This window comes from Trachemys scripta, chromosome 3 (genome assembly GCF_013100865.1).
Source record: "Trachemys scripta elegans isolate TJP31775 chromosome 3, CAS_Tse_1.0, whole genome shotgun sequence".
Lineage (NCBI taxonomy): Eukaryota > Metazoa > Chordata > Testudines > Emydidae > Trachemys > Trachemys scripta.
The window spans coordinates 44753726-44780174 of NC_048300.1; the positions used below are offsets into that span (position 1 = coordinate 44753726).

A 26449-nucleotide genomic window follows, 5' to 3' on the forward strand; every position below is an offset into this window, starting at 1 on the left:
TTTCGTGGACTACAGCCCACTTCTGCATCCGAAGAAGTGGGCTGTAGTCCACGAAAGCTTATGCTCTAATAAATTTGTTAGTCTCTAAGGTGCCACAAGTACTCCTGTTCTTCTTTTTGCGGATACAGACTAACACGGCTGCTACTCTGAAACACCTAAAGGGTTAACAGCCAGCAATAATCGTCAGTATGCAGCACAGCTGCTTGTGACATCTAGTAACTTAGTCCAACTGTAGTTTCTTTTACTTACACACCAATTTGTCATACATATTTCTAGTAGTCTTTCCCTTTCCAGTTATGTAAATTAAGTCCTATCCATTCACTGAAAAAAATATTTGCAGTTTTATCCAGGATCATTTCATACTCCCAAAAGTTCACTTAAAAATTATTTTTCATGAAATTGAAATTCTTTCACTGATCCATGTGAAATTTTAAATTTTAATGGGCTTCAACGCAAAATTAATGTTTGTAGAAAGAAAACATCCAATTTAAGAAGTTTAACAAATGTGGAGATTTTTGTGATTCCCCAACTTTTTGAGTGAACATGGACAGAATTTCATTGAAAAATGGGCATTATCGTGAGTGAAAGCAACAAAATTCCACCAGTTTTTCATGAAACCAGACTCTTCCAAAAACACCCCCATCCCTTTCCAAAATATGCAAAATCCTCATATTCACCAATGTGAATAAGGCGTTCACAATCTGTTCTTTTGTGAATATTTTGCAGAGCCCCACACCCACCAATCTCTTATTTTTGTTCTTTGGGAGGTTGTCAATTATTTTTAAACGTTCAATAAAGCCCAAATTAAAAAAAAAGTTTAATCTCTCTAAAAGAGTTAATGGTAACATACACATATTAACTGAAGAAAGCAAAACCAGAGTTTAGTCTTAAGTCTTGATGTGAAATATAACTGTCCAATTTCTACCACTGTGAAGATAAGTACAAATTTTCAAAGTTGTGTACCACATCTAGGCATTTGAATCCCTATCTAGGCACCTAAATAAGTGGCCCAGTTGACTTCAAACCGAGTGAGGGTACTCAACACATCGGAAATTCTAAGACTATAAGAACATAAGAGTTGCCATACTAGGTCAGGCCATGGTCCATCTTGCCCAGTATCCTGTCTCCAACAGCAACCCATACTAGAGTTTCAGAAGGAGTACACAGAACAGAGCAATAACAGAGTGATCCACCCTATCTTCTGAGGTTTAGGGTCACCGCGAGCAGGAGGCTGCATCCAGGGCCAGCTCTGGCTATTTTGCCGCCCCAGGCAAAAATGCCTCCCGCCGCCCCCCGCTGGGGAGCGCGGCAGGGGAGGGCGCCGAGCCCGGCTGTGGCCCCGCTCTCCCCGCTGGCCGGAGCGCCGGGGGAAGGCGGCGAGACCGCCACAGCTCCACTCTCCCCAGCGGCCGGAGCGCCAGGGGGAGGGCGGCGAGCCCGGCCGGGGCCCCGCTCTCCCCGACTGGCCGGAGCGCCGGGAGGAGGGCGGAGAGCCCAGTCGCAGCCCTGCTCTCGGGCCGGAGCGCCGCTGGGTCCCCCAACAGCCCCAGTATGTTTAAAACAAAAACAAAAAAAACCCCAACCCTGAGCGCCGCCCCTCTCCAGGTGCCGCCCCAAGCACATGCTTGGTAGGCTGGTGCCTGGAGCCGGCCCTGGCTGCATCCCTAATCACCTTGGCTAATAGCTAAGGTTAAGATTTTTTCACAGTTAATTTTAATACAGGCACAGAAAGGTTGCGGGCAATAAACAAAAATTCACAGAAGCCCGCAACCTGCCTGTGACTTTTACTAAAACTAACCAGCGTCCAGGGGTGGGGTTGACCACCGGGGGGACTGAAGCCCAAGCCACACAAGGAGCGGGGACTGACAGCTCCAGCCCCTGCTGCAGCCACAGGGGTTGACAGCTCCAGCCTCTGCCCCTGCCACAGTGGCTGTGGCAGGGGGCTGAAGCCAAAGAAGTCAGAGAGGTTCATTAAAGTTACCAAATCTGTGACCAAATCATATCTTTACTAATAGCCATTAATGGACCTATCCTCCATGAATTTATTCAGTTCTTTTTTGAACCCAGTTATACTTTTGGCCATCACAACATCCCATGGCAATGAGTTCCACAGATTATTGTGTGTTGAGTTAAAAAGTACTTCCTCTCGTTTGTATTAAACATACTGCCTATTATTTTCATCGGGTGACCCCTGGTTTTTATATTTAGTGAAAAGGTAAATAACACTTCTCTATTTACTTTTTCCACACCATTCATTATTTTATAAACCTCTATCATCTCTCCCCTTAGTTGTTTCTTTTCTAAGATGAATAGCTCTAATCTTTTTAGTCTCGCCTCATATGGAAGTAATTCCATACCCTTGATCTTTTTTGTTGCCCTTCTCTGAATGTTTTCCAGTTCCACTACATCCGATTTGAGTGGCACACCATGGATTTATGTAGTGGTATTATGATATTTTTTTTTTTTTTTTTATCCCTCTCTGAACTGTTCCTAATATACTGTTAGCCTTTTTGACCACTGCTGGGCAGTGAATGGAAGTTTTCAGAGAGCTATCCATGGTGACTCAAAGATTTTTTTTAGTGGGAACAGCTATCTTAGAACCCAACATTATATCTGTATAGTTGGGATTATTTTTTCCAATGTGCATTATTTTGCACTTAACATTGAATTTCATCTGTCATTTTGTTTCCCAGTTTTGTGAGATTCCTTTGTAACTTCACATGGTCTGCTTTGGACTTAACTATCTTGAATAATTTTGTATCATGGGCAAACTTTTCCACTTCTCTATTCACACCCTTTTCCAGATCATTAATAAATATGTTGAACAGCACAGGACCCAGTGTAGATCCTTGGGGGACCCCACTGTTCAACTCTCTCAATGGTGAAAACAAACTATTTATTTCTTCCTTTTGTTTCCTATCTTTCAACCAGTTACTGACCTATGAAAGGACCATCCCTCTTATCCCATGCCTACTTAGTTTCCTTAAGAGCCTTTGGTGAGGGAATTTTTCAAAGGATTTCTGGAAATCCAAGTACACTATATCAACTAGATAACCTTTATCCACAACCCTGATCACTTATTTAGGTGCCTAGCTTTAGGCACTCAAACTACAGGAGCCCAGACAACATCCACCATAAAACTACTTTCATCTCAGTGGCTGATGTGAAAAGAATCAGCAGTTTCAGTCCAGTTATTACAGGACAAGTACCTACAAGAACCACTGTCACAACCTGCACCATTGTTAGCAGAGACCTACACCTGAATGAACACGAACTATCTTCTCACCCTTGGTTATCATCATCTATGGTTACTTAAATGTAAAATGCATGGGGCATACTTTGCCTATCACACCATATCTGACCTGCTGTAACTCCACTGACTTCTTTGGAGCTACTCTTAATTTACAAAGGTGGAAGTGAGAGGGGAATCAGCCCCATGATTTCCAAGTAGACTACTGTATTTAATTTTACAAACACAAATACACTGCAGTTAGGTGAATACTTGGCGTACATCCTCTCTTTCAGTATGCAATATTACTCAAACAGCATTTGATATTTTAAACTCTCTTATCCAATCTACATATTTGTGAAGGGAAAATTAAAAGACTAGTGTCTTACACATTTCTTACTATGATAAACTCTTGGTGTAAGATCACAGGAAAGGAAGAATCATTTGGGCTTTTCACATTTTTGAGTGACTTTAAGTCTTGTCAAGGCTTGTGATTAATAGACCTGGAAGCTTAATGCCTCCCTTCTCTCTGTTCACTGAACAGATCCAGAATGGGTAGCAGCAATGCACTTTCCCTACATTGCCATATAAATGTGTCTTTTTTCTGTTCTTTTGGCTAATCCATTGCTATTACCTTTGGAGAAAACTAGTTGTTCAAAACAGTTTGTGCTGTATATGTGGCAGATTTGGAGGTGCCAATCCCTTTTGTTTTATAATCTGAGTTTTATTTTATTATTTTAATTTCTAGAAAGTAGTGCCCAAATAACCTGAGAGCTCAGCAATTCAGGCAGGGTTAACATGAGTTCTTTCCTGGCTTGCTGTGTTACCCAAATCTGATTGAAGGACAAGGATTCCAAAAGCTTGTCCAGCTGTGGTTTTATAATGACACCATTAGGTTTTGCTCCATAATCAAGGCCCCTAAAAGTCTGTGTAGCTCCAGGCTTAGTATCTGCGACAAGGTTAACTGAAATCTGCAGCAAGGATAACTACTTTAGCAGATTGTATCAGCAGGAAATATTTAAACACTATTTAAAAGGATTTTAAATAAGCAGATTTTATTTAACACTACACTAATGCACTGCAACAGAAAATGATACAAGAGAACTGCTACAAATAAACATAATGCTTTCCTCCCTAGCCTCCGGATCTGTACAGTTAAGTCCAGTGAATGGACTAGAGTCTTCCATTTGAAGTTGAGACACAGAAATGACAGACTCAGACAGTCCCAATTGCCCTTTGGTTTTGTGCCTGCTGAATCTGCATTCTGGGTCTGAAGAATTAATTACACTAGTACAGGTCACTGGCAATGTCAGTGTTGTCAATTCAGGTGTATCAAATGTGCTTTCTTAAATATATATATATAACGTTAAGGGAAGCTTACTCCTTCCATAAACCTGGTGTAATCTGCCCTCTAGTGCTGGGTGCAGCAATAAAACTATTTTGGGTTTTTTTATAGTGCTCATCATAATGTTTAAGTATTTTGGCTCATATGAAACCTGCAGCAGGGATGATGTTCTTTTTGTACTGCTTTGGGAAGTATGTTGCTTGCTCTACTGCCTTATGATCTGGATGTGTCATTCAGTCCTATGGGAATGGTGACTGTCGAACCATTAGAGCAAGACCTTGAAAATGACAACGGGACTTCAGTTTATATCTCTTTGTGTAACATGGGTAGTATTTCAGGTGAAGATAAATATTCTATTGCTCACAGTAATACAGCAGGTGCCAATGCTTCCAGAACAAACTAGAGTCTTAATTTCACTAACTTGATGCCAATGTTATATTGATGTTGAATGACTCTTTGGAATAGGTTATCCTAGGACCTAGTGAAACAGAAGACTTGGCTCCTTCAGATATTTACGAATATTATACTACATCTTTGAAGACAGGAAACAGTCCCACAGTGGCTCCCACAGAAATACTACAGTATCTATCAATTGTAAACTGTCAGGGCAAAGATTGTCTCTTCTATATTTCTACAGCTCCCACACAATGGGGCTCCAATCTTGACTGCGGTCTTTGGGTGCTACCATGCTATTCAATATTTAATTAGAATAACCATAACAACAACAATCATATGATCTAACAGGACTTTTCCTCTTTGTGATGCCCTGACTGGCAATCAAACTCTGCAGTTCAAATGTTTTCTGGTTTCCCCTTCATTTAAGTCACGTTTAACTGTACAGTAAATAAAGTGTTGACACCATTGTGATGGATTCCTAATAATAAATGCAAAATCAGTCATTTTAAAATTATCTGTAGAATTTTTAGGTGTGGAAAGGACAAAAAAAAGTCCAAAAGTGTTTTTTGAAGAAGTATGGCATTTGTGCGATCACTTACATTAAAGATACTGTTTATCATTGATTTCAAGAAAAGAATTCATATAAATGTTGATTAATTTTGGGTGCTTCAGTTTCTGAATATTTGACATAGTGGGCCCTGATTTTTAGAGATGCCGAACTCCCACCCCATCCCTATTATTAATCATAGAATTTAACAAATCTCCTCACTCTCTTCTCCAACTCTGATCTGTCTGGTCTTACAAAATCTGTCTTTCAGCATTAAAGTTCAAGAACAACTTGAGCCTAGGGTTGCCAACTTTCTACTCGCACAAAACTGAACACCCTCACACCCTGTCCCTGCCCCTCCTCTGAGGTCCTGCCCCTGCCTCGCCCCCGCTCACTCCATTCCCCGCCCCGGGTCACTCGCTCTCCCCACCCTCACTCACTCGCTCATTTTCGCCAGGCTGGCTCAGGGGGCTGGGGTATGGGAGGGGGTGAGGGTGCCGGCTTGGGATGAGGGGTATGGAGTGCAGGAGGGGGCTCCGAGGTGGAGCCAAGGGGTTCAGAGTATGGCAGGGGGCTCTGGGCTGAGGCAGGGGGGTGTGAGGACTCTGGCTGGGGGTGCAGACTCTGGGGTGGGGCTGGGATGAGGGTTTGGGGTGTAGAAGGGTGCTCTGGGCTGGGACCGAGGGATTTGGAGGGCAGGAGGGGGAAATCAGGGCTAGGGAGGGGGTTGGGGCATGTGGGAGGGAGGGAGAGGGTTCCAGCTGGGGATGAGGCGATTGGGGTGCAGGAGGGTGCTCTAGGCTGGGACTGAGGGGTTTGGAGGGGGGAGGGGGATCAGGGCTGTGGCAGGGGTTTGGGCCCAGGAGGGGGCTAGGGGGGCAGGCTCTGGGTGGCACTTGGGGGTGGGGGCAGCATGCAGAGCCCCCTGGCAACTCCTACATGTTGGAGCCTAAGGGAGACATGCCGCTGCTTCCAGGAGCCACATGGCGCGGAGGCTAGCAGGAAGCCAGCCAGCCCCTCTGTGCGGCGTCACCAACCAGACAGTCAATGGCACGGTCAGCAGTGCTGACTGGAGCCACCAGCATCCCTTTTCAACTGGGTATTTGGGTCCAAAACCGGACACCTGGTCACTCTACTTGAGCCAACCAAACTGTTACTTATTCCTACAGGTTATCTTCTTCTCTCTCTTTCTAAGGATTACCCTTGATTTTATACTCCAGAAAAACTAAATGATCACAAGTGACATATCCCAGACACCAGTAAAGATTATTATTTGTAATTTAACTGTAGAAAGCCAGTGAATGTGAGCCAGAGCCGCAGCTGTTGTAAACTGGCACAGCTCTATTGAGCTAGCTGAAAATCTGGCCCTGTGACTTGTTGGGTGAAGTATCCCTTTCCTGAAATACTGCAAACACTATTCTTTCTTACTGTGTGGCAGAGAAAACAACAGTTTCAATCAGATGAGTATTAATAGGAATATTTTTTCTTTTAAGGATTCACAATCAGAGTAATTACTACATGCAAGAGAAATTAAATGACCCAAATTTGTTAGTGTCAAGTATGCAGTGCTGGAGAAAATGCAGACGTTTACATCCTCAGTGTGTGCAGTGTCAAAGTTGGAGATTACACTCTAGAGTGATGGAAATAGAAACATTTTGTGTGTCACACATATCTTCAAGTAATGTCTTTCTTGGATTCACCAGGTTAGATAATCCAATGTGTTTCACTATAGAAAAGAAGACTATTTTCACTACAGGCTTTTACCAGAAACTTTTCTCACAAAGGTAGCCAGCTCTCAGATGACATGGGAAGGAGACATTTTGCTCAGATTTTGACAATCAATCATCACTAGCAATCTCCTCAGAAAAGTTTGTGCTATATTATTATTTCTTTGCACATTATAAGCTGTGCTGGCAATAGTGCCTAGAATTAAGGTTGTCTGACACTTTTCATTATAAAACACAGTTTTCACTTGTTTACAACTTTGCCAAACTTTAACCACTTGTGCTGAAACTTTCCATGCTGTCTGCCTTGAGCTGACTTAAAAAAAAAATGTTTTGGCTAAAAACAGGTCAGCCATTTATGAGAATGATATTAGAGAAAACCACATTGTTTTGCTAATATGAAAAAAAATCTTACAAATGTTTCATTAAGAAGCTCTAGAGACTCCATGCTCTGGCAAGGGGCGTTCCCTAGGGGCCAGAGAGGTCCTTTTTGCTGTCCCTAGGAAAATCTACCCAATTTGGCCAAATTATACGCCTCTGAAAAACCAGTATGCACATGCTCAGTAGAAGCCAACGGCACTAACCTTCACACCCAAAGCAAAAACAAACAAACAAAAACAAAACAAAACAAAAACAAACAAACAAAAAAACCAGGCAGGAGAGACAGACACAAAACTGGAGAGTCCCAGAATCTGGTTTTTAATCCTTTGATTTTATCACTGTACAGATATAACCCTTGGAGAAGAAAGATTACTTTTTGCCACTTTGTAATGACTCCTCCAGCCTACAAAGGAGCAGATTGTGGGTTCTGTAAGGAAACAAAGGCCCTTCTGCTTTAGCAAAAAAAATGACATTTCTTTGATTAAAATTAGAGCCACGCATAAATCTGGGCTAGAAATCTGAATAGTCCTGAGTCAGAATGACTTGGATTTCTGGTGACCTAAATCCCAACCTTCTGACTCAGATCACATTTCTTCCCCTGGGCTCCTTCCACATTTCCAGCACACCTCAAGCAGAGTGAGAAATCAGCAGCAAGATAAAGGTGGCACAGGAGCAAACAGTCATATGTCATGTCCCATATGGTAAGAGAGAATAAGAAAGTGACTCATGTTCCACCAGTTCAGATGAGGAGACTATCAATCTCCTTCCATTTAGCAACTAATATCAATTAAAAAGCAAGAGATTTACAAGTATGGTGCACTCTTGGTGAGAAGCAGGGACCCCACTGGAAGGAAACTGGGTCTTACTGAATAACACTAAATGGGGCAATGGTAGGGGCTTTCACATGGAAGAGAAGACCTATTTAGACTACAGGCAGTGAACTAAGCTGGCCTGCCCTCTGAAAATCGTCTTTGACTATCAGAGTTGCAATCAGCTAGGCCCATTTTGGTGAAACTGAGTCCTGCTGTCTCTGGGGAGATGGGGAGTTTCCTAGTAGACCTATCAATATATTTTCTGCAGTAATCAAATTCAGGGACTGAAACTGTAAACCTTTGCCCATTTCAAAAAAAAAAAAAGGGAAACCAAACTTACATTAAGGTACTGAAATGTTCATATAAATGTTTGTGCCAGGAGCAGAAACAGAATGCTACATTACTGTGAGAAAGGTGGTTTTTGCGTTATTTTCAGACATGACCACAAAAACGAGTACTAAAAATGTCATTAAAAGTCTGTTCTTTAGGCCAGTTTTACAGAATCAGGTCTGGCTGGACAAGTCTCAGATAAGCGTCCAATATTTTGGATGATGAGCCAAATATTGAGTCTTTTGAGAGTAGCCTACCCTTAATTGCTGGTAGGAAAATTATAAAAATTATCTTGACTGCAGTTTCAATAGATAACTCTTCATTACAGCTTAGATAGTAGTTATCAGTCATGATGTAATCTGATGTGCGCTTTTCAAAAAACCACTAGTATGGTGAACATATTCCAAAAATGTTTTTCACACTTTCCAATTCATGACCATTTTGCAAATACATGCTATGGGGCAGAGCACAACCCTAGTAACAACATCAGCATAAATCTTTCAATAATGTTTTTAATATTGAAGACTGAAAAGCACATGTATTTCTGCTTCCAAATTTTTAAAAATAATGTTATGGGACAGTAATAAGAGATTAATGGAGATCTTGAAAAAAAGATAAATGGCACTACAAGAATACCAGAAAACTGGGTGGAGGGAGGGGGGTTAAACTAATTGAACCTATATTTTTGATAAATATTTATTTTTTGCAGAAGAAAAATGCATACTACTTTAAGTTGTCATTATGCTAACCTATATCCTATTTTTCATATTATTAGTAATATATAATGTGGTAGTTTATATTCAAAAATAAAACCAGAATGTATATACCTCATGTATTTATCCAGAAATACAACAAGGTTACTATGGTTACAAAAAATCCATTACCTTTGAATACAGAATGAAAAAGTTTGACTTAAAGTGTACGCTATTTATTATAGCAAACATCAACAGCCTTCAGGAGGTTCTCTAACTGGATTCATTTTTCAGTGTCAGAGCTGACCCACCGCACTAGTAGCTTATGGCCTGTGCAAATAAAAAAAAATTGAACTATGCATTTTTTAAAATGTTTTGTACTAACTCAAAATGCAGAAATGTCTTTGAGGTCTTACACTATGCTAAAGTGTTATAGTAAAAAGAAAGTAAGACCCTGACCCTCCTCTATCCTGGGTAGATTCTGATTTTAATATCTTTTTTGGTTTTACACCTATCTACAAACATGCATAAAACTGTGACTGGGCTAGGCTATTCCTTTTGCTGCACAAGGCTACACATAGTTCATTATTTTTATTGTATGATAATCCTGAACGACTAATTTGTGGTCTGTTGATGAAACAAAAGGTTAAAGTGAAAGTAAGATGTCAGATGACTGTACATCAATACAAACAGCCAATGAGGGTCATGGGGCTGCTATGTAATCATCTAAGGATAAAGATATGTAAAATAGATATTGAGATAGACTGTACAAGTTATATTGGAGGTAGTGAAATGTTTATTATATGCTCAAATTCAATGGGGGCTATGCAGGAAGGCAACACAGATAAGGCCATCCAGGCACACATTTGAAAGACAATGGGGAAAATTAGTACCTCCTATCTCCAACAAGTTTCAAGCCTCGTTTTGCCAAAGCTGAAAATTACCAGATCAAAGGACTATAAAAAGTTAAAAGGAGACTTGATTTCTGTAAAGGGGGGGTGATAAAAGGATTGAGCAAGATTTAATGACTCCCCAAGGCAGGGAGGGAATTACTGGTTTGTGAGTTAAGGGAATAGATGATCACCCAGACAGAGCGAGGCTCCGTGGAGGAGTCTATAAGGAAGCTAGAACTACCAGGATTACCATGTGGAAAATGGTTAGATATCTTGTAAGCGAGACATGTATTTGGTCTTTTTTACTATTACAAGATCTGTTTCTCTCTTAAATTCTTTTGTTCTCATCAATACTTTGCTATAAGAATGGTGTCTGGTCACTGGTGTCATTGCTTCCGAAGGGAACAGAACTGCAGGCTCCAAAGATACATCAGGCCTGTTGAGGCAATCACAGTTAGGACTTGGGGATGGCAGTCTACAATGCATGCCTAGAGCAGAAGAACCACATGCTTTCACCCCAACACAGGTGACAACTACAGGCCTGAGAACTGAGAGGAGGGTGCATTTGACAAGACCAGGAAGGGTTAGGTGTGCAGTTAGCCCAGTGACTGTGGCATACCCATCTTAGGAGTCACCACTATATAACTCACCTTTGACAATGTATTTAGTTCCATTTCCAGTGTAGATTGATACAGCATCCATGTATAAAGCATACTGTGTTATAATACCATTTGGTCTCTTTGGAGGACTCCAACTCAGTAGTAAAGAAGTGGGAAAGGATATAGCTGTAGGTGGTTGTACGTCTTCAGGGGCTGTAAAAATATAAATAAATAAATATTGTGTATATATAACTATATATTGTAATGTTTTCGGGTACACAGATATAGATATTTGGGTGAGTGGATGTGTATCTAGAGATATCAAAAAACCCAAAACTTCACAATTATAAATCAAGTATACAGACCTGAAACCATTATAATATAGTGATATTCCAGGTTATTTAGCTTTTAGTGATTGATTGCTATTAGAAATATGCTCATTTAACATTATATATTCACTAGGGGGTCTTGTGGCTACAAGATGCCAACTACATTTTTGAAACTGTGCTACCAACAACAGGGTGTGTCTCACCACTTGCCATGAGGAAAACCTGGCATGTTTACCAGCACTGATGGTTTAGGTCTACTGGGTGATTTCTTCTCTGGTTCCTTTTCCTTTTTCCTTTTGTGAAAATCCTTTGTCTGTGCACATCACCACTTCTGACAATATTGGGAAATTCCCTATGCATTGTTTAGAGCAATGGATCTTTCATATAACTGGTCAGCAAACCAATTTATGACAAGGAAGAAGGAAGGGGCCTATCATTTACAGGTGGTAGAACTGGTTGCCAGTTCAAGCACTAGGTAATTTTAAAGGATAACCACCAGCCTTAACAAAGACGTTAGAAATTAGTTAAAGACAAAAAAAATTATACTTGAATGTCTAAAGTTAGACACCTAAATCTACATCTATCTTATTTTCAGAGATGCTCAGTGCCTGTGGCTCCATAAATTTCAAATGGAGGCTATAACACTTTTCACTTTTGAAAATCAGGCCACTATTTAGATGCCTACATAGGGTTTTATGTGCCTAACTTTAAGCACTCAAGTATGAATATTTTGACCTAAGATATTTGTGACATTTTTTATTAAAACTAACCACCTGACCAAGAGCTTTAATCCCTCTCTCCTTGACTTCATGTCTTGAACCACAAATTGATCTTTTTTTTTTTTTCTTCATCAAAATCACGGATGTAGATATTATTAAGGCTATGTTTTAGTCACGGGTATTTTTAGTAAAAATGTCATGGACAGGTCCCAGGCAGTAAACAAAAATTCACAGCCCGTGACCTGTCCATGACTTATACTACATAACCCTGACTAGAACTTGGGGGTGTGCAGCTCAGGGGGGTGGAGGGTGGCCAGAGGGTGCTGCAGGTGCGACCTGCGGGAAACCATGGATACTCAGGGAGGGAGAGGGTGCGTGGGGGTGGGGTGCGTGGCCCGGGGGGATCCCACGGGTGCTCAGGGGAGGTAGCGACCTGGGGGGATGCCACAGGTGTTGGTGGGGGGGTGTTGGTGGGGCTTAGGGCAGGTTTCCTGCCCAGCTCCGGGGAAGCAGTGACCTCCAGTTCCTAGCTTCATGTGCTGCCTCCACTCCATCCCAAGCTCCGGTTCTGCAGCTCCCATTGGCTGGGAACCACAGCCAATGGGAGTTGTGGGAGAGGTGCCTGTGGGCAGAGGCAGCACGTGGAGCTAGGAGCTGAGGGAGGAGAGTTCCTGTCACCCTTCTGGGGATCCCCCCAGTAAGCACCACCCCATACCCTAGTCTCCAGTCCTGAGCCCCCCCACACCCAAACTCCTGCTGCTGGGGGGTGGAGAGGGGCCCAAGACTTCCCCAACAGCAGCTGGTGCAACTATCCCCGGGGCTGCCCAAGCGGCGCAGGTGGCTCCCAGGCCAGCTGCATGGGCCGCTGCAGAAGTCATGGAGGTCACTCCATGACAAACATGGAGCCTTAATTATTATATTATTATGCACACATAACTTTAATTCTGACATTTCCTAACTTCTAATAGTTTGACTTTGCAACAGTAATAGCGCTCTTTCAATGTAGTTTGTGTGTATGTTGTAAACTAGAGGTTGGCAATGGCTAATAGTTTAGGGTATGTTTACACAGCTCATGGCAGCAAGCCTCCTCCCGCAGGTTGATTTGGGTTTCCAGGGCTTGTTCTAGCACACTAAAAATAGCTGTGTAGACAGCTCTTTCAAGTTGTGCCTTGTGTTGGAGCTCGTGCTTTGAAGCCCACTCCCCTCCCTAGGCTTCAGAGTCTGAGGGCTGGTCTACACTACGGGGGAGGGGGGTTTGACCTAAGTTACGCAACTTCAGCAACTTGAATAACGTAGCTGAAGTTGACGTACTTAGATCTACTTACCGCGGTGTTATCACTGCGGTGTGTCGATGGGAGACACTCTCCCGTCGATTCCCCTTGCACTTTTCATTGAGGTGGAGTTCCGGAGTCGACGCTAGCGTGATCAGCAGTCAATTTATCACATCTATACTAGACACGATAAATTGACCCCCGCTGGATCAATCGCTGCCCATCGATCCAGCCGGTAGTGTAGACAAGCTCAGAGTTCCAGCTCAAGCTACAACTTCCAAGAGCTATCCACACAGCTATTTGTAGAATGTGAGCCCAAGTCTCTCAACCTGGGCTGGGAGGCTCACTGGCATACCTTGAATAGACATACTCTCAAAGGCCCAGTTCTGCCTCCCTTATAGTGAGTTAAACCTTAACTCCACAGCAATACCTTTGAATATCATAAGGGCGGCAGAACTGGGGCTTACTCACTCTGGCAGGAATATCTGGTAATTTACAAGCACTATTTTGGGGAAAAGAAATTCTTATGTAAACCTTCCCAACGTGAAAGAGTATCTTCAGAAATGAACATTTTTTTCTGAATCACATAGAATTCCTGTATTAGCTAGTACGTTTACTAAGCTGAGCAAATAAGAAAAATAATTTTAAGAAAAATTGTAATATGCAATAAAGCAAATATATTATAAACTTGGATTTCCTTACATATGGCATTGGCTCCATTAACATTTTTTTTCCAGAGGAAGCCCACAAATAATGTAATTTTCATTGATAATGAAATGAGTAATAAGTTATCAATTCACTAAAATATCAGTTAGTGTATTAACAATGTCCTACAAAACTATAATTGGACTTAAGGATTTAGAACTGGATTGGTACTCTTAGTAGATATTAAAGGATTGACATAAAAATGATGCTCAAATAATTGCAGATGGCAAAACCCCTCAGGATAAGTCTAGCAAACCTGCTTATTTTGGTAAAATTTTCCTTCATTTTAAACATTTAGCCTACAGGCAATTCGAAGTTCCATCATATATATCAAATTTGGTGACTCTCCCTGGGACATCACCAGCTGAGTCATGTGTCCTATTACTAAGAGCAATGGAAGAGAAAGAATATTTTTTCTCATGGGGAAGCCATCTCACTCTCCCCCCCAATTTGTAGTCTAGCTGACTGTGACACAGTGATGGAGAAATATTTAAAAGTTTAGGGTGAGATTTTCAAAAGCTCTCAGCATTTGCCTAACACTAATCCCCCTGAAGTTCACAGTAAAATCCATCACAGACCTCTATGAGAGTAGTTGGAACAGCACTAAGAGCCTTTAAAAATACCACCAGCCTAATTTAGGTTTGGTTCAGTTTAATGTTTACCCAAAGCTTTGACAAACTTTTTGATTCAGAAAAATTAGGTTAGAAATCTCAGAAGAATGACCTTTCTCAGGATAGTCCTGGATTGGTTGAAAATCAGAAAGGAAAAGGGGTATTTGAAAATTTCAAAAACAAAATTAAGGGAAAATTATACCATTACACAGAACAACTCCACTGAAGTCAATGGGAGTTCTGGTCAAGCATCTGATGACAGATTTTTTGCCTTTAAAACATAAGAATGGCCATACTGGGTCAGAATAATGGTGCATCTAGCCCAGTATTCTGTCTTCTGATAGCGGCCAATGCCAGGTACTTCAGAGGGAATTAACAGAATAGGGCAATTATTGAGTGATCAATCCCCTGTTGTCCTCTCCCAATTTCTGGCAGTTAGAGGCTTAGGACACCTAGAGCATGGGGTTTCATCCCTGACCATCTTAGCTTATAGGCATTGATGAACCTATTTTCCATGAACTTGTCTAATTCTTTTTGAACCTTCACAATATCCCATGGCAATGAATTCCAAAAGTTGACTGTGTGTTATGTGAAGAAGAGGAAGTTACTCACCTTGCGCAGTAACAATGGTTCTTCGAGATGTGTGTCCCTATGGATGCTTCGCTGTAGGTATGCTTGCGTCCCTGCGCTGCTGATCGGAGAACTTCGGTAGCAGTATCCAATAAGCCCTCACATGCACCGTCTCTCCTCATGCCCCGGTCACAAGGCTAACCAGTGCACACAGGCTAACCCCCCCATCAGTTCCTTCTCTACCACAGAGTCATTGACAAGAACTGAAGTAGAGGGGAGGAAGATGGGTTGTGGAGCACCCATAGGGACACACATCTCAAAGAACCATTGTTACTACACAAGGTGAGTAACTTCCTCTTCTCCTTCAAGTAGTATCCCTACGGGGTGCTCCACTGTAGGACTCCCCGAGCAATATCCCCACGGGAAGCTGGGGCTTCGGAGTCGAGTCAGTTACAGATGACAGTACTGTGGAGCCAAAGATGGCATCAGAGATGGAGTCCCCAATCGCATAATGTTCTGCGAAGATATGGACAGATTTCTGTTGTAGGGACATTCTTGAGGAAGGCGACAGATGAAGAGATCAACCTTGTGGAGTGTGAGAATACCATCTGGAAGTGTCATGTTGTGAACCCGATAACATTGTCTAATGCAGTTTGAGACCCACATGGAAAGTCTCTGGGCTGATATTACTGAGCCCTTGGATCTTTCCGCCTAGGAAAAGCCTAGGAGACTTCCTAAAAGTCTTCACCCTATCCAGGTAAAAGGCCAGGGAGCTCCTAACGCCTTGTGTGTGCGGTATAGCCTACCTGTTATCACAGTGTGGCTTCGGGTAAAAAGTTGGAAGGTGGATCATTTGGTTCATGTGAAAAGGAGTGGTCACCTTAGGTGTGAATTTCAGGTGTGGCCTGAATGTGACCTTGTCCCGAAAGAATACCGTGTAGAGAAGATGTGCCATCAGAGATGCTATTTCCCCTATTCTCCTAGCCAAGATGATTGCCACCAGGAAGATCGTTTTAATTGACAGGTATGTAAGTGAACAGCCATGGGTTTCAAGGGAGGTCTAGTCAGGCTTTTCAACACTAGATTTAGATCCTATGTAGGGGTGGGATGTCAGGGTTGTGTAAAAAGGTTTAGTATACCCATGAGGAATCAATTTGTGGTTCTGTGTGATAGCTCTGAGTAGCCTTCTACTTGTCGGTGGAAGGCTGTTATAGTCACTAAGAGAACTTTGAGTGAACTGAGAGATAGACCCCATTTTTTAAGAGTGAGTGCACAGTCTAGGATCTTTGGAAGAGTAGTGGATGTTGGAGAAATTTGTTGAGAATTACACCAAGCCTGAAATCTGGATAATTTTTTGCGGGTAAATACAGTATGTTGTGGATTTTCTACTGTGTAATAATACCTCTTGTACCTCCTCCGAGCAGGAACTTTCTATGCATTTGAAACATGAAGGCGCCAAGCCTTGACGTGGAGAATCCCAAGGTTGGGATGTAGAGTACATCCTTTGTTCTATGAGTGGAGGTATGGAGTGGATTGGAGAGAGATTGGTGGGCACGTTGAGAGTTGTGACAGGTAAGGGTGATAATTCAGTCTCAGCCAAGTGGGAGCAATCAGTATGACATGTGCACCTTCTTATTTTATTTTTAATAGGACTTTTGACAGTAGGGGAAATGGAGGAAAGGCATAGAGAAGGTTCCTGTCCCAGAGATGAAGGAGAGCATTGCCTAGCATTGCCCCATCCCTGCTCTGGAGCAGTAACATGGACGTTTCTTTTTCAATAAAGTGGTGAACAGGTCTGTGATCAGTGTCCCCCACCACCTGAATAGGTTGTGAAGATGTGGGTGCATCTCCTCTTCGTGGTCATGTGGGAACCTGCGACTGAGACTGTCCACTATCGAATTGTGTGGGTCAGCTGTAGTGGTTGAGGGGAGTGGTCTGTTGACACCTCGACTAACATGTCAAAATTGATATTTTAAGGTAGATGGTTGCAACCTGGAAGGCTGTGGACCTGATGGTTTGCGTCTGGAGAACCTAGATTTATTTCTCTGAGGTTCATAAAAGCATTGAGTCTGGTATCGGGAGGTACAGGATTTATGTTGGGGCTGTGGACTAAATTTTGTTTTTTGTCCAGGTGTATAGATTCCTAATAAGTGGAGAATTGCCCTGAAATCTTTAAGGTATGGAGAGACGCATCAGTATTCTCTGCAAACAACTTAGTGCCTTCAAAGGGAAGGTCTTCAACAGTCATCTGCACCCCTTTAGGGAAACCTGAAATGTGTAACCATGGCATACTTCTCATGATCACTGTCATGGAGATGGATTGGGCCGCTGTATTGGCTGCATCGAGGGCTGACTGGAGAGTTGTTTTGGCTACTAGCTGCCCTTCCTGGATGATAGCTCAGAATTGGTTGCACTGTGACTCTGGGAGATGATCAATAAAGCTGTTGAATTTTGAATAATTGACATAGTCATACTTCGCTGTTAAGGCTTGATAGTTTGTGATTCGAAACTGCAATGTGGCTGAAGAGTAGGCTTTCTGCCCAAAGAGGTCCAAGCATTTCCAATCCCTATCATAGGGAGTGGATCTCATTTGGTTTTGACGGGTCTGGGAGTTTGCCACATCCATAACAATGGAGTTGGGGGAAGGGTGGGAGAAGAGAAATTCTATCTCCCCAGCCAGGATGTAATATTTTTATTGGCCCATTTACAAGTAGGCCTCACTGATGCTGGGGTTTGTCATATAGTTTTGCAGGTACATAAGAACCTCATTGATGGGGAAAGCTATTCTGGAGGTCGAGAAAGAGTGTGGGATGTCAAGGAGTTTGTAATGAACGTCCTTGACTTCCTCCAAGGGTACGTCTATACTTACGCCGGGTCCGGCGGTAAGTAATCGATCTTCTGGGATCGATTTATCACATCTTTACTAGTTGCGATAAATCGATCCTGGAAGTGCTCGCCGTTGACGCCGGTACTCCTGCTCGGCGAGAGGAGTATGTGGAATCGACGGGGGAGCCTGTCTGCTGCGTGTGGACCCGCGGTAAGTTCGAACTAAGATAGTTCGACTTCAGCTACGTGAATAATGTAGCTGAAGTTGCGTATCTTAGTTCGAAGTGGGGGGTTAGTGTGGACCAGCCCCAAGGGTATCTGCAGTGTGTCTGCAACTCTTTTTGCCAAGTCCTGGGAGAGCTGGAAATCCTCAGCTAAGGATGGTGGCAGGACATGAATGCCTCATTTGGAAAGGAGGAAGAGATGTTGGTCTTCAGAGTAACTTCTTCCTCAACTTCATGCTCATATTCCTCCATGATCTCTTCTGAAGGTTTTGAGGTTCTGGATGCCATAGCCGAAGGAGAATGTCTCAAGGGCTTATGAGTGAGGCTGGGAGCCTGAGAAGTGTGGGGGTGATATACACCCAGGTATCCCAGTATGGCCACTGGGGCAGTGGAATAGAGCCCAGTGGTGGTGCCCATGGTTGGTCATATGCCAGTGGGGGGGGGGGGGGGATTGGGGGTATACCCAAGAAGCCTCTTGATAACAGAGTGAGAGTGCATGGCGTCCCTCTAAAACTGATAGAAGGGGGAACTACTCTCCACTCCTAGAATACCAGGGTTGGAAGGGACCTCAGGAGGTCATCTAGTCCAACTCCCTGCTCAAAGGAGGACCAATCCCCAGACAGATTTTTGTTCCAAATCCCTAAATGGCCCCCTCAAGGATTGAACTCACAACCCTGGGTTTAGCAGGCCAATGCTCAAACCACTGAGCTATCCCTCCCCCTCTCCCTGGTGGGCAAAAATTGTCAGAGAAGGCACTTCTTGAAGCCTGGTGAGCCGGGTATACCTTGCTGGGGAAAGGGGTCCCCAACAAAAAAAGGGGAAAAAATAAAGTTTTGTTTGTTTGCTTTTTGTTTTGGAAGAGAGATACAGAGGAAAAGGCTCCAACTAAGACTGAAGAGACTAAGTAATAAAAATGCTAAAGAAGCTAATTATCGAAACAGACTGCTAATGGCTCCGTCTCTAGCCCGGGGCAATTGAGAAGGAACTGAGGGGGATTAGCCTGTGTGCGCTGGTTAGCTTTGTGGCAGGCCATGAGTGGGCCTACCCAACTTCTCCAATCAGCAGCACAGGGACAGAAGCAGACCTAAAGGGACACTACTCAAAGAAGTAGTATTTCCTTATGTTTGTTTTAAACCTGCTGCCTATTAATTTCATTGTGTGACCCCTGGTTCTTGTGTTATGTGAAGAGGTAAATAACACTTCCTTATTCACTTTCTGCACACCATTCATCATTTTATAGATATCCATCATATCGCCTCTTAGTAGTCTTTTTTCCAAGATGAAAATTACAAGTCTTTGTAATCTCTCTTCATATGGAAGTTGTTCCATCCCCATAATCATTTTTGTTGCTCTTCTCTGTACCTTTTCCAATTCTAATATATCTTTTTTGAGATCGGGCAAACAGTATTCAAGGTGTGGGAGTATCATGGAATTATATAGGGGCATTATGATATTTTCTGGCTTATTATCTATCCCTTTCCTAATGGGTCCTGGCATTCTGTTAGCTTTTTTGATTGCTACTGCACATTCAGTAGATGTTTTCAGAGAACTATCCACAATGACTACAAGATCTCTCTCTTGAATGGTAACAGCTAATATAGACCCCATCATTTTGTATGTATGGTTGGGATTACGTTTTCCAATGTGCACTACTCTGCATTTAACAACTCTGAATTTCATCTGCCATTTTGTTTGCTCAGTCGCCCAATTTTGTGAGATCCCTTAGGGTATTTCTTCACTACCGACCAGATCGGCGGGCAGCGATCGATCCAGCGGGGATTGATTTATCACATGTAGTCTAGATGCGATAAATCGACCCCCAAACCCTCTCTCGTCGACTCCTGTACTCCAGCTTGGCGAGAGTTGATGGGGAAGTGGCAGCAGTCGACTCGCCACAGTGAAGACACCATGGTAAGTCGATCTAAGTATGTTGACTTCAGCTATGTTATTCACGTAGCTGAAGTTGCGTAACTTAGATTGATCCCCACCCCCACAGTGTAGACCAGGCCTTAGTAACTCCTCATAGTTTGCTTTGGTCCTAACTATCTTGAATAATTTTGTATAGTATGAAATTTTTGCCACATCGCTGTTTACCCCTTTTTCGACATCATTTATGAATATGCGGAACCGCACTGATCCCAGTACAGATCTACTATTTACCTCTCTCCATTTTGAAAACGGACCTTTTAGCTAAAACCTGGTTCTAGAAAAGCATGCAAGTCCAGAGGGGTAAAGGGTTATTTTTTTCCCCCACACTAATTCACCCATCCCTACAAAGAGTTGGGACTTTGGCATAAGATTACAGCTGATCCAAACTTTGTGGCTGAGAACCATATCTAATTTTAATTAATTAGAAGTGGTGCGGTTTTGATTTTTCTGGTTTGCTTCTAATTTACATCAACTTATGCTGAAGTCTTAGTTCCATGTGAGCACTGTATTGCTATTTCTTTATTTAACTTATTAAAAAAAAAGATGAATAAAACAAAGAGGAGCCTATATTTGCTTCTTAAAAAACACACCACACACCAGATGGGAATATTTTTTTTAAGATGAGTTTTAAAATTCTTTCACCTTATGGAAAGACATGTATGGAAGACAAAATACTGTTTTACACATAAGGGTCAAATTATATTGTTGCAAATCTGGAGTAACTGCTGATTTCAAGTGGATTACTCCAGCTTTAGACTGATGTAACCGAGAGATGAATTTGACCTGGATCTTATGTTTAAGTGAGATAGGAGTTACATATGCTTCAGATCTTTTGGGAACAGTTCCTCCAGTAATTGATGCACAGTAGTTATTGAGCTGGTCTCTAAAGCCAGAACTGTAATATATTTTCTTTCTTGCTGCTCTAGATCTTAATGCAAGCTTAAGAAACCTTAATTTATGCTTGCAACTTTTAAGTTCCAAGTACAACAAAAAATGCATGAGAGTTAAGAAAAGCAGCAGAAAATTGAGCAGTGATTAATAAATGGCTAAATTGGCGTTCGGAGGTTCCATCATACTAAAATAATTGTTGCCTATGCTAGTGTTTAGCAGTTAAAAGAGACCATGGAAATCAACCGTTTGATTCTCAATTTCATACTGTGCCATACAATCAATTCTTTTTAGTCAGACTGTCTCTAGATTTACTTCTGAGCCATAGTAAAATGAGGAAGCTTTCATTAATCTTTCAGATGCTTCATATTAATGACAAGGCTCTTGCATGAACAATGTAACAGCAATTAAAAAGCCCATTAATCTGCATTACAGCTATTAAAGATGCATGTCATTAAAGGGTATGGAGTTTGATTCATTTTCGCACCCCCCCAAAAATGGAGCAATTATGCTCTGGCAATGCACTTTGTCATCAAATTAGGTTGGGGTTTTCCAGCAAATGGCTTTGCAGCATTTAGCTCTTCTCCTATTTTATTATTCATGACTGAAATGTGGAAGTCAAGACCTTTGAAATTACTTTACCTTCTTGTGGAGTGGAGATGTTCAATGCATGTGAGCTCTCAGTACAGCCAGCCAAAGTGCAAGCAGTTAGGGTTACACCATAGTTTGCGAAGGGTTGCAAGCCTGTCAACATGCCTACAACAGAAGAAATTAATGTTGCATATGTACACTATGTGGTCCCTTGTATGTACATATACAGTCACAATGCTATAATTACATCGTCCAGCAATATATATTTACATAAAATAATATACTTACAGTAGTACAGGAGGAAAGGAGAAAGCATTAAAACTTGCATTTCTAGTTCCCTGTGGTTTGGAATAGTTTCTGCTTTTTAAAAATAAATCATGTTTTATTCAGAACAATATGCTAATATTGTGCAACTGGAATCTTCCAGTTATTCTTTGTAAACTAGAAGTTATTTCAAGATTTCAGCAGCTTAAATACATATAACTATTGACTCAGCTTTTCTTCATCCCTTCCCCACCAAATTATTTTACTTATAAGTTTTGTTTTTCCCAAGGAATTTCTAACCTCTTGGATAACATTAAAGAAATCTTTCTCTCAGGCATTAACACTGCTCTACAAAGCTTCCCATTTTAATCCAAGATATCAAGCTCCTGGTACCATATGAAACATATCATCTGAGTTCCATTACTTCAGTGGCATCGTATAATCCCTGTGTTAATACACCACCACAGTAACGGAACACAGTACCCAAGGATTCAACATTGAAAGGTTTGTATACTTGTGCTTTTTCAGGACTTATTGGTGTTAGTGAAGAGGGGTGGATAGAATTCTGTTATAAATCAGCCGTGAGTGATACCAATTTGATTTCACTCCTGGATGCACTCCTGAAAAAAAATGGTCATCCTAGTACTCAAAAAATGTAGGGATAGGTGTAACGATTCAGTGAGGAGTATTGGCATAGGAAATCTCACAGTTATATTAAATTGGAAAGTATAGAAGTACCACAGTGAAAGTGTACAAATGTTCAAGAAATCTGTCAAAGCATTAGCAGTTCTCATTTCAAAGCAGGTGAAATAATAAAATAAAAGTTAAAAATTAATAAAAAAGGAGAGCAGACTCTTGCCGACTTTCAATGTGCATCATATTCTGATGTCCACTATGTATACACTGGCTTCCAAGTGTAGAATTTCACCTTAGGTGCCAAATTGTGCTATTTAGGCCCTGTCCTGCATTGGGGTGATAAAAAGCTGTACTTTTTCATAAGCAGCTTGGGAAAGAACTTGCTATTGGAAGCTACAAAATTATATTTAATTGGAAAATGCAGAGGTAAAGAGCTTGCCCTAAGATCCCCTCAGTGCAGTGTGTTATGATGCTGCCTCCTTCACCTCCTGCCCCCTTTGGGGTGATGTGCGCACTTGGAGGTGGAAGTAAGTAGCAGACCCTACCATTAACAATCAGTGCAGAAAATTTCCCTTCCTCTTGTGCAGGACAGCAAAGTAAACGTCAAAGTTGGTGCAGTTTTTCTTTGATGTGCACAAGTGACAATCCAAAGTGAGTTGATGTATTCTCCTAGTATTTGCTAAGAAGCTTGTAGATGCTACAGTTTTTCAGATCAATCTTTCACTGAAAAGGAGATGCTTGGTTTATTCTTGTACTTGACTGAAAAATCCTGAAAGTTTGGCATCTGCAAGATCTTTCAATTGCTCTCTTTTAGGGCCTGATTCTACTCTCCCTTACAACAATATAAATCAGGGGTAACTCCAGTCAATGTAGTTCCATTTAAGAGTAAAAATGGTGAAAGATCGATACCATCCCTCTATGATCATAGTTCTTGATTCTGCTAATCATCAGTTGATAATGGAAAGCTGCACTGACACCTCTGAATCTAATGTAAATGCTACAGCAGATACACTGAAGGCAGAGCAGGGTCAGCAGCAGTACCAACAAACTTTGCCTGTAATCTTTTGATGATGGAAGACAGCAATTTGAAAGCACATTGAATAAGCATAAAGTAGGCATTATTGATGTTTTTAAAGTTTTAGTATCCCGTGTAATGCAGGCATCTGTATTAAACTATTTGGCACCAGCATCTCCAGGGAATCTCTCTGCTAAGCACTAATGCATTTTGCATTAATACTTAACATTGACACATACCTAGTGTGGGGGGCAGGAGGGAGAGGGGAGGTATGAAGAGGAAAGTAAAACCACACAGTTTGAATTACCTTAAGCCAATAAATAGATGCATGAACCAATGCATCTAAATGTGACATTTGCATGTTCTCTGCTGTGAGAAGTGTGGCAGGGGATATTTTGTTATACATCAAGTGCCTTTTCACATTGCATTCTGCTGTGCTTTTGGATGCAATTTAGTTGTATTTTACATTTAGCAGCCATAGCCTATTCTTCTTATGAGATAGTGAGTTAATACTCCTTGAATTTCTTGTTGGGAGACATTCCGTGGGGTCTCCAATGGCTTCAGGCACCACCAGCAGCAACAGTACATCCAGAAAGATGCCCAAAGCACTGGAGGAATTTTTATTTATTTATTTTACAAAATGGAAAGATAGTACATGCTGTATCTGCGCTGCATTAGATTTTACATATTGAATCATCTGACAGGGATGTGAAGAACAGTGGGCTTCTAAAAATCATTCTTTTTGTAAATCTTGTTCATTTTTTTTTAGTAAAAGCTTATACAGAGAAATTCACTCTTTTCCTTTACACATAACATGTCCACTATTTTGTCAGCAACAAGGAAGCAGATGAATGGAATAGGTAGGCAACGGAAAGTGCAGTTTTTATTTACATACTTCAACAAACTACTTTTTTCCTCAGCTGCCAACCTAGCTATTTGGCCAGCATCCGCTGTAATCTGTTCTCCTTCATTATGTTAATCTGTGGGCGGAAAGATTGCTGTCATCTTCAAATCGCTTGTACAGCAATGGTAAACACCTTGGCCTGTCTGTAATTGGACAGGTGTCTGCTTTGGTGTCACTCGGCTTTTAATTCAATTAAAGAACTGGCTGCTCTTCTCTCATTACCCGCTCATTTCCTCTGCACTTTTAGTCAGCTGTTGAAATTTACACCCGGTGCCTGCCTATCCCAGAGTGCAAAGTCAGCAGTCCCATAACAAAGATCATCTTTGATATACATGCTTTAATTTATAGCAGAGCAAAGAAAATTATGTAATCTTGTTATAAAACTGCCCTGAGACCCATCTGAAAATGGTAGAGGGTCTTTTAAATAGTTTCTTAACCCTTAATTTGTACACTATCATGTCAGCATCTCTTAAAGGCAATACTTGACATCCAGGTAGACTGTTCATGTGGCTGCATCACAAAGTGATGCTAACCCCACAAAGTTCTGCCCTCAGATATGCATCCACAGCTACCCCGGAAGTAAAAAGGAACTGTGTGGATAAACCAGTGGGTGGAATGGAATGCTGAGTAAATGGTACAGTCAAAGCTGCTTGAAATTAGAGAACATTACTTCTGCAATAGAATCATCCTCCCCACATTTGAGTTACCGAGATTCCCCAGTCTTGTTCAGCTTGCTACTGAAGTACAGTTGAATTCTTCTAGGTTTTAAATTTAAATCACAGAATAAGTTCCAAGCCTTAAATTCCACATGGTGGATTAGAGACAGTAAATCAATCCAATGCACCACTCTTTCTGCCCACTAAAAGGAACCTCAGGAAATAAATTAAAGTCCTAACACAGACATTTTGACGCAGTGACCCCATGAAACTGAATAATGTCATTTGTTAAATATGGATGTAAAGTTAACAATGTAACAGATCTGTAAACCCACACCTAGAACATTAAGACTCTTGGTATGCAAAACTAGTATTTAATTTTCTATACTTTTATTTAAATGTTTTTTAAATTATTTGTAGTATTTAAAGCTGGGATTTAGTAACAGTTTAGGAAGAAAAAACATGAGGTTTATCCTCACATTATCTGAAATGGGGGAAACATGTATGGAAATGAACAGCAGAAAAGGGTCCACAATACATTTATGGTAAAATGGAGGTCTGGTAAGATGAAAATTGGGCAACACTGCATTAGAATGACTGTACCCAATCGGGCGTGGAATGTGGGGCAAACCCAAACAGCAACAGTTAAGATATTTGTACACCGATACAAGGAGCCTCAGTAACAAACTGGAAGAACTAGAATTACTGGTGCAGGAAGTGAAACCAGATATTATAGGGATAACAGAAACATGGTGGAATAGTAGCCATGATTGGAGTACAGTATTGAAAGGTATGGGCTGTTCAAGAAAGAAAGAAAGAAAGAAAAAAGGACAAAGGTGGTTGAGTAGACTTGTATATTAATGCTAAGATATACTGTAAAGAAATTAGAAATGATAGAATGGATAAGATAGAGTCTGTTTGGGCCAAAATCACTTTGGGGAAGAAAGCTACTAAAGGATATAGTGCTTGAGGTGTCTTACAGACCACCAGGATACGATTTGGTTATGGATAGAGACCTCTTTAATGTTTTTAATTAACTAAATACAACTGGAAATTGTGCGATTATGGGAGACTTTAATTTCCCAAATATAGATTGGAGGACAAGTGTTACTAAGTCCAGTAGGGCCCAGATTTTCCTGGATGTAGTAGCTGACAGATTTCTTCAGCAGATAGTTGCTGAACCAATAAGAGACGATGTCATTTTAGATTTGGTATTGGTGAGTAGTGAGGACCTCATAGAAGAACTGGTTGTAGAGAACAGCTTTGGTTCAAGTGATCCTAAGTTAATTCAGTTTAAAAATAGATCTGCAACAAGAGTTCTTGATTTCAAAAGAGCTAACTTTAATAAATTAAGGGGATTAGT

The 26449-nt window shown here is 41.4% G+C and overlaps 1 protein-coding gene across 1 annotated transcript in view; it reads right to left on the bottom strand.

Annotated features, from left to right (window-relative positions):
* The window catches only part of USH2A (usherin), a 548586-nt gene that overhangs the window by 285703 nt on the left and 236434 nt on the right, over positions 1-26449 (bottom strand). The window contains exons 30-31 of the mRNA XM_034764482.1: positions 21663-21776; positions 11000-11161 (exon numbers count right to left, since the gene is read on the bottom strand). Of these exons, the coding sequence (XP_034620373.1) occupies positions 11000-11161; positions 21663-21776 (276 nt within the window). The remainder of the gene's footprint in view (positions 1-10999; positions 11162-21662; positions 21777-26449) is intronic.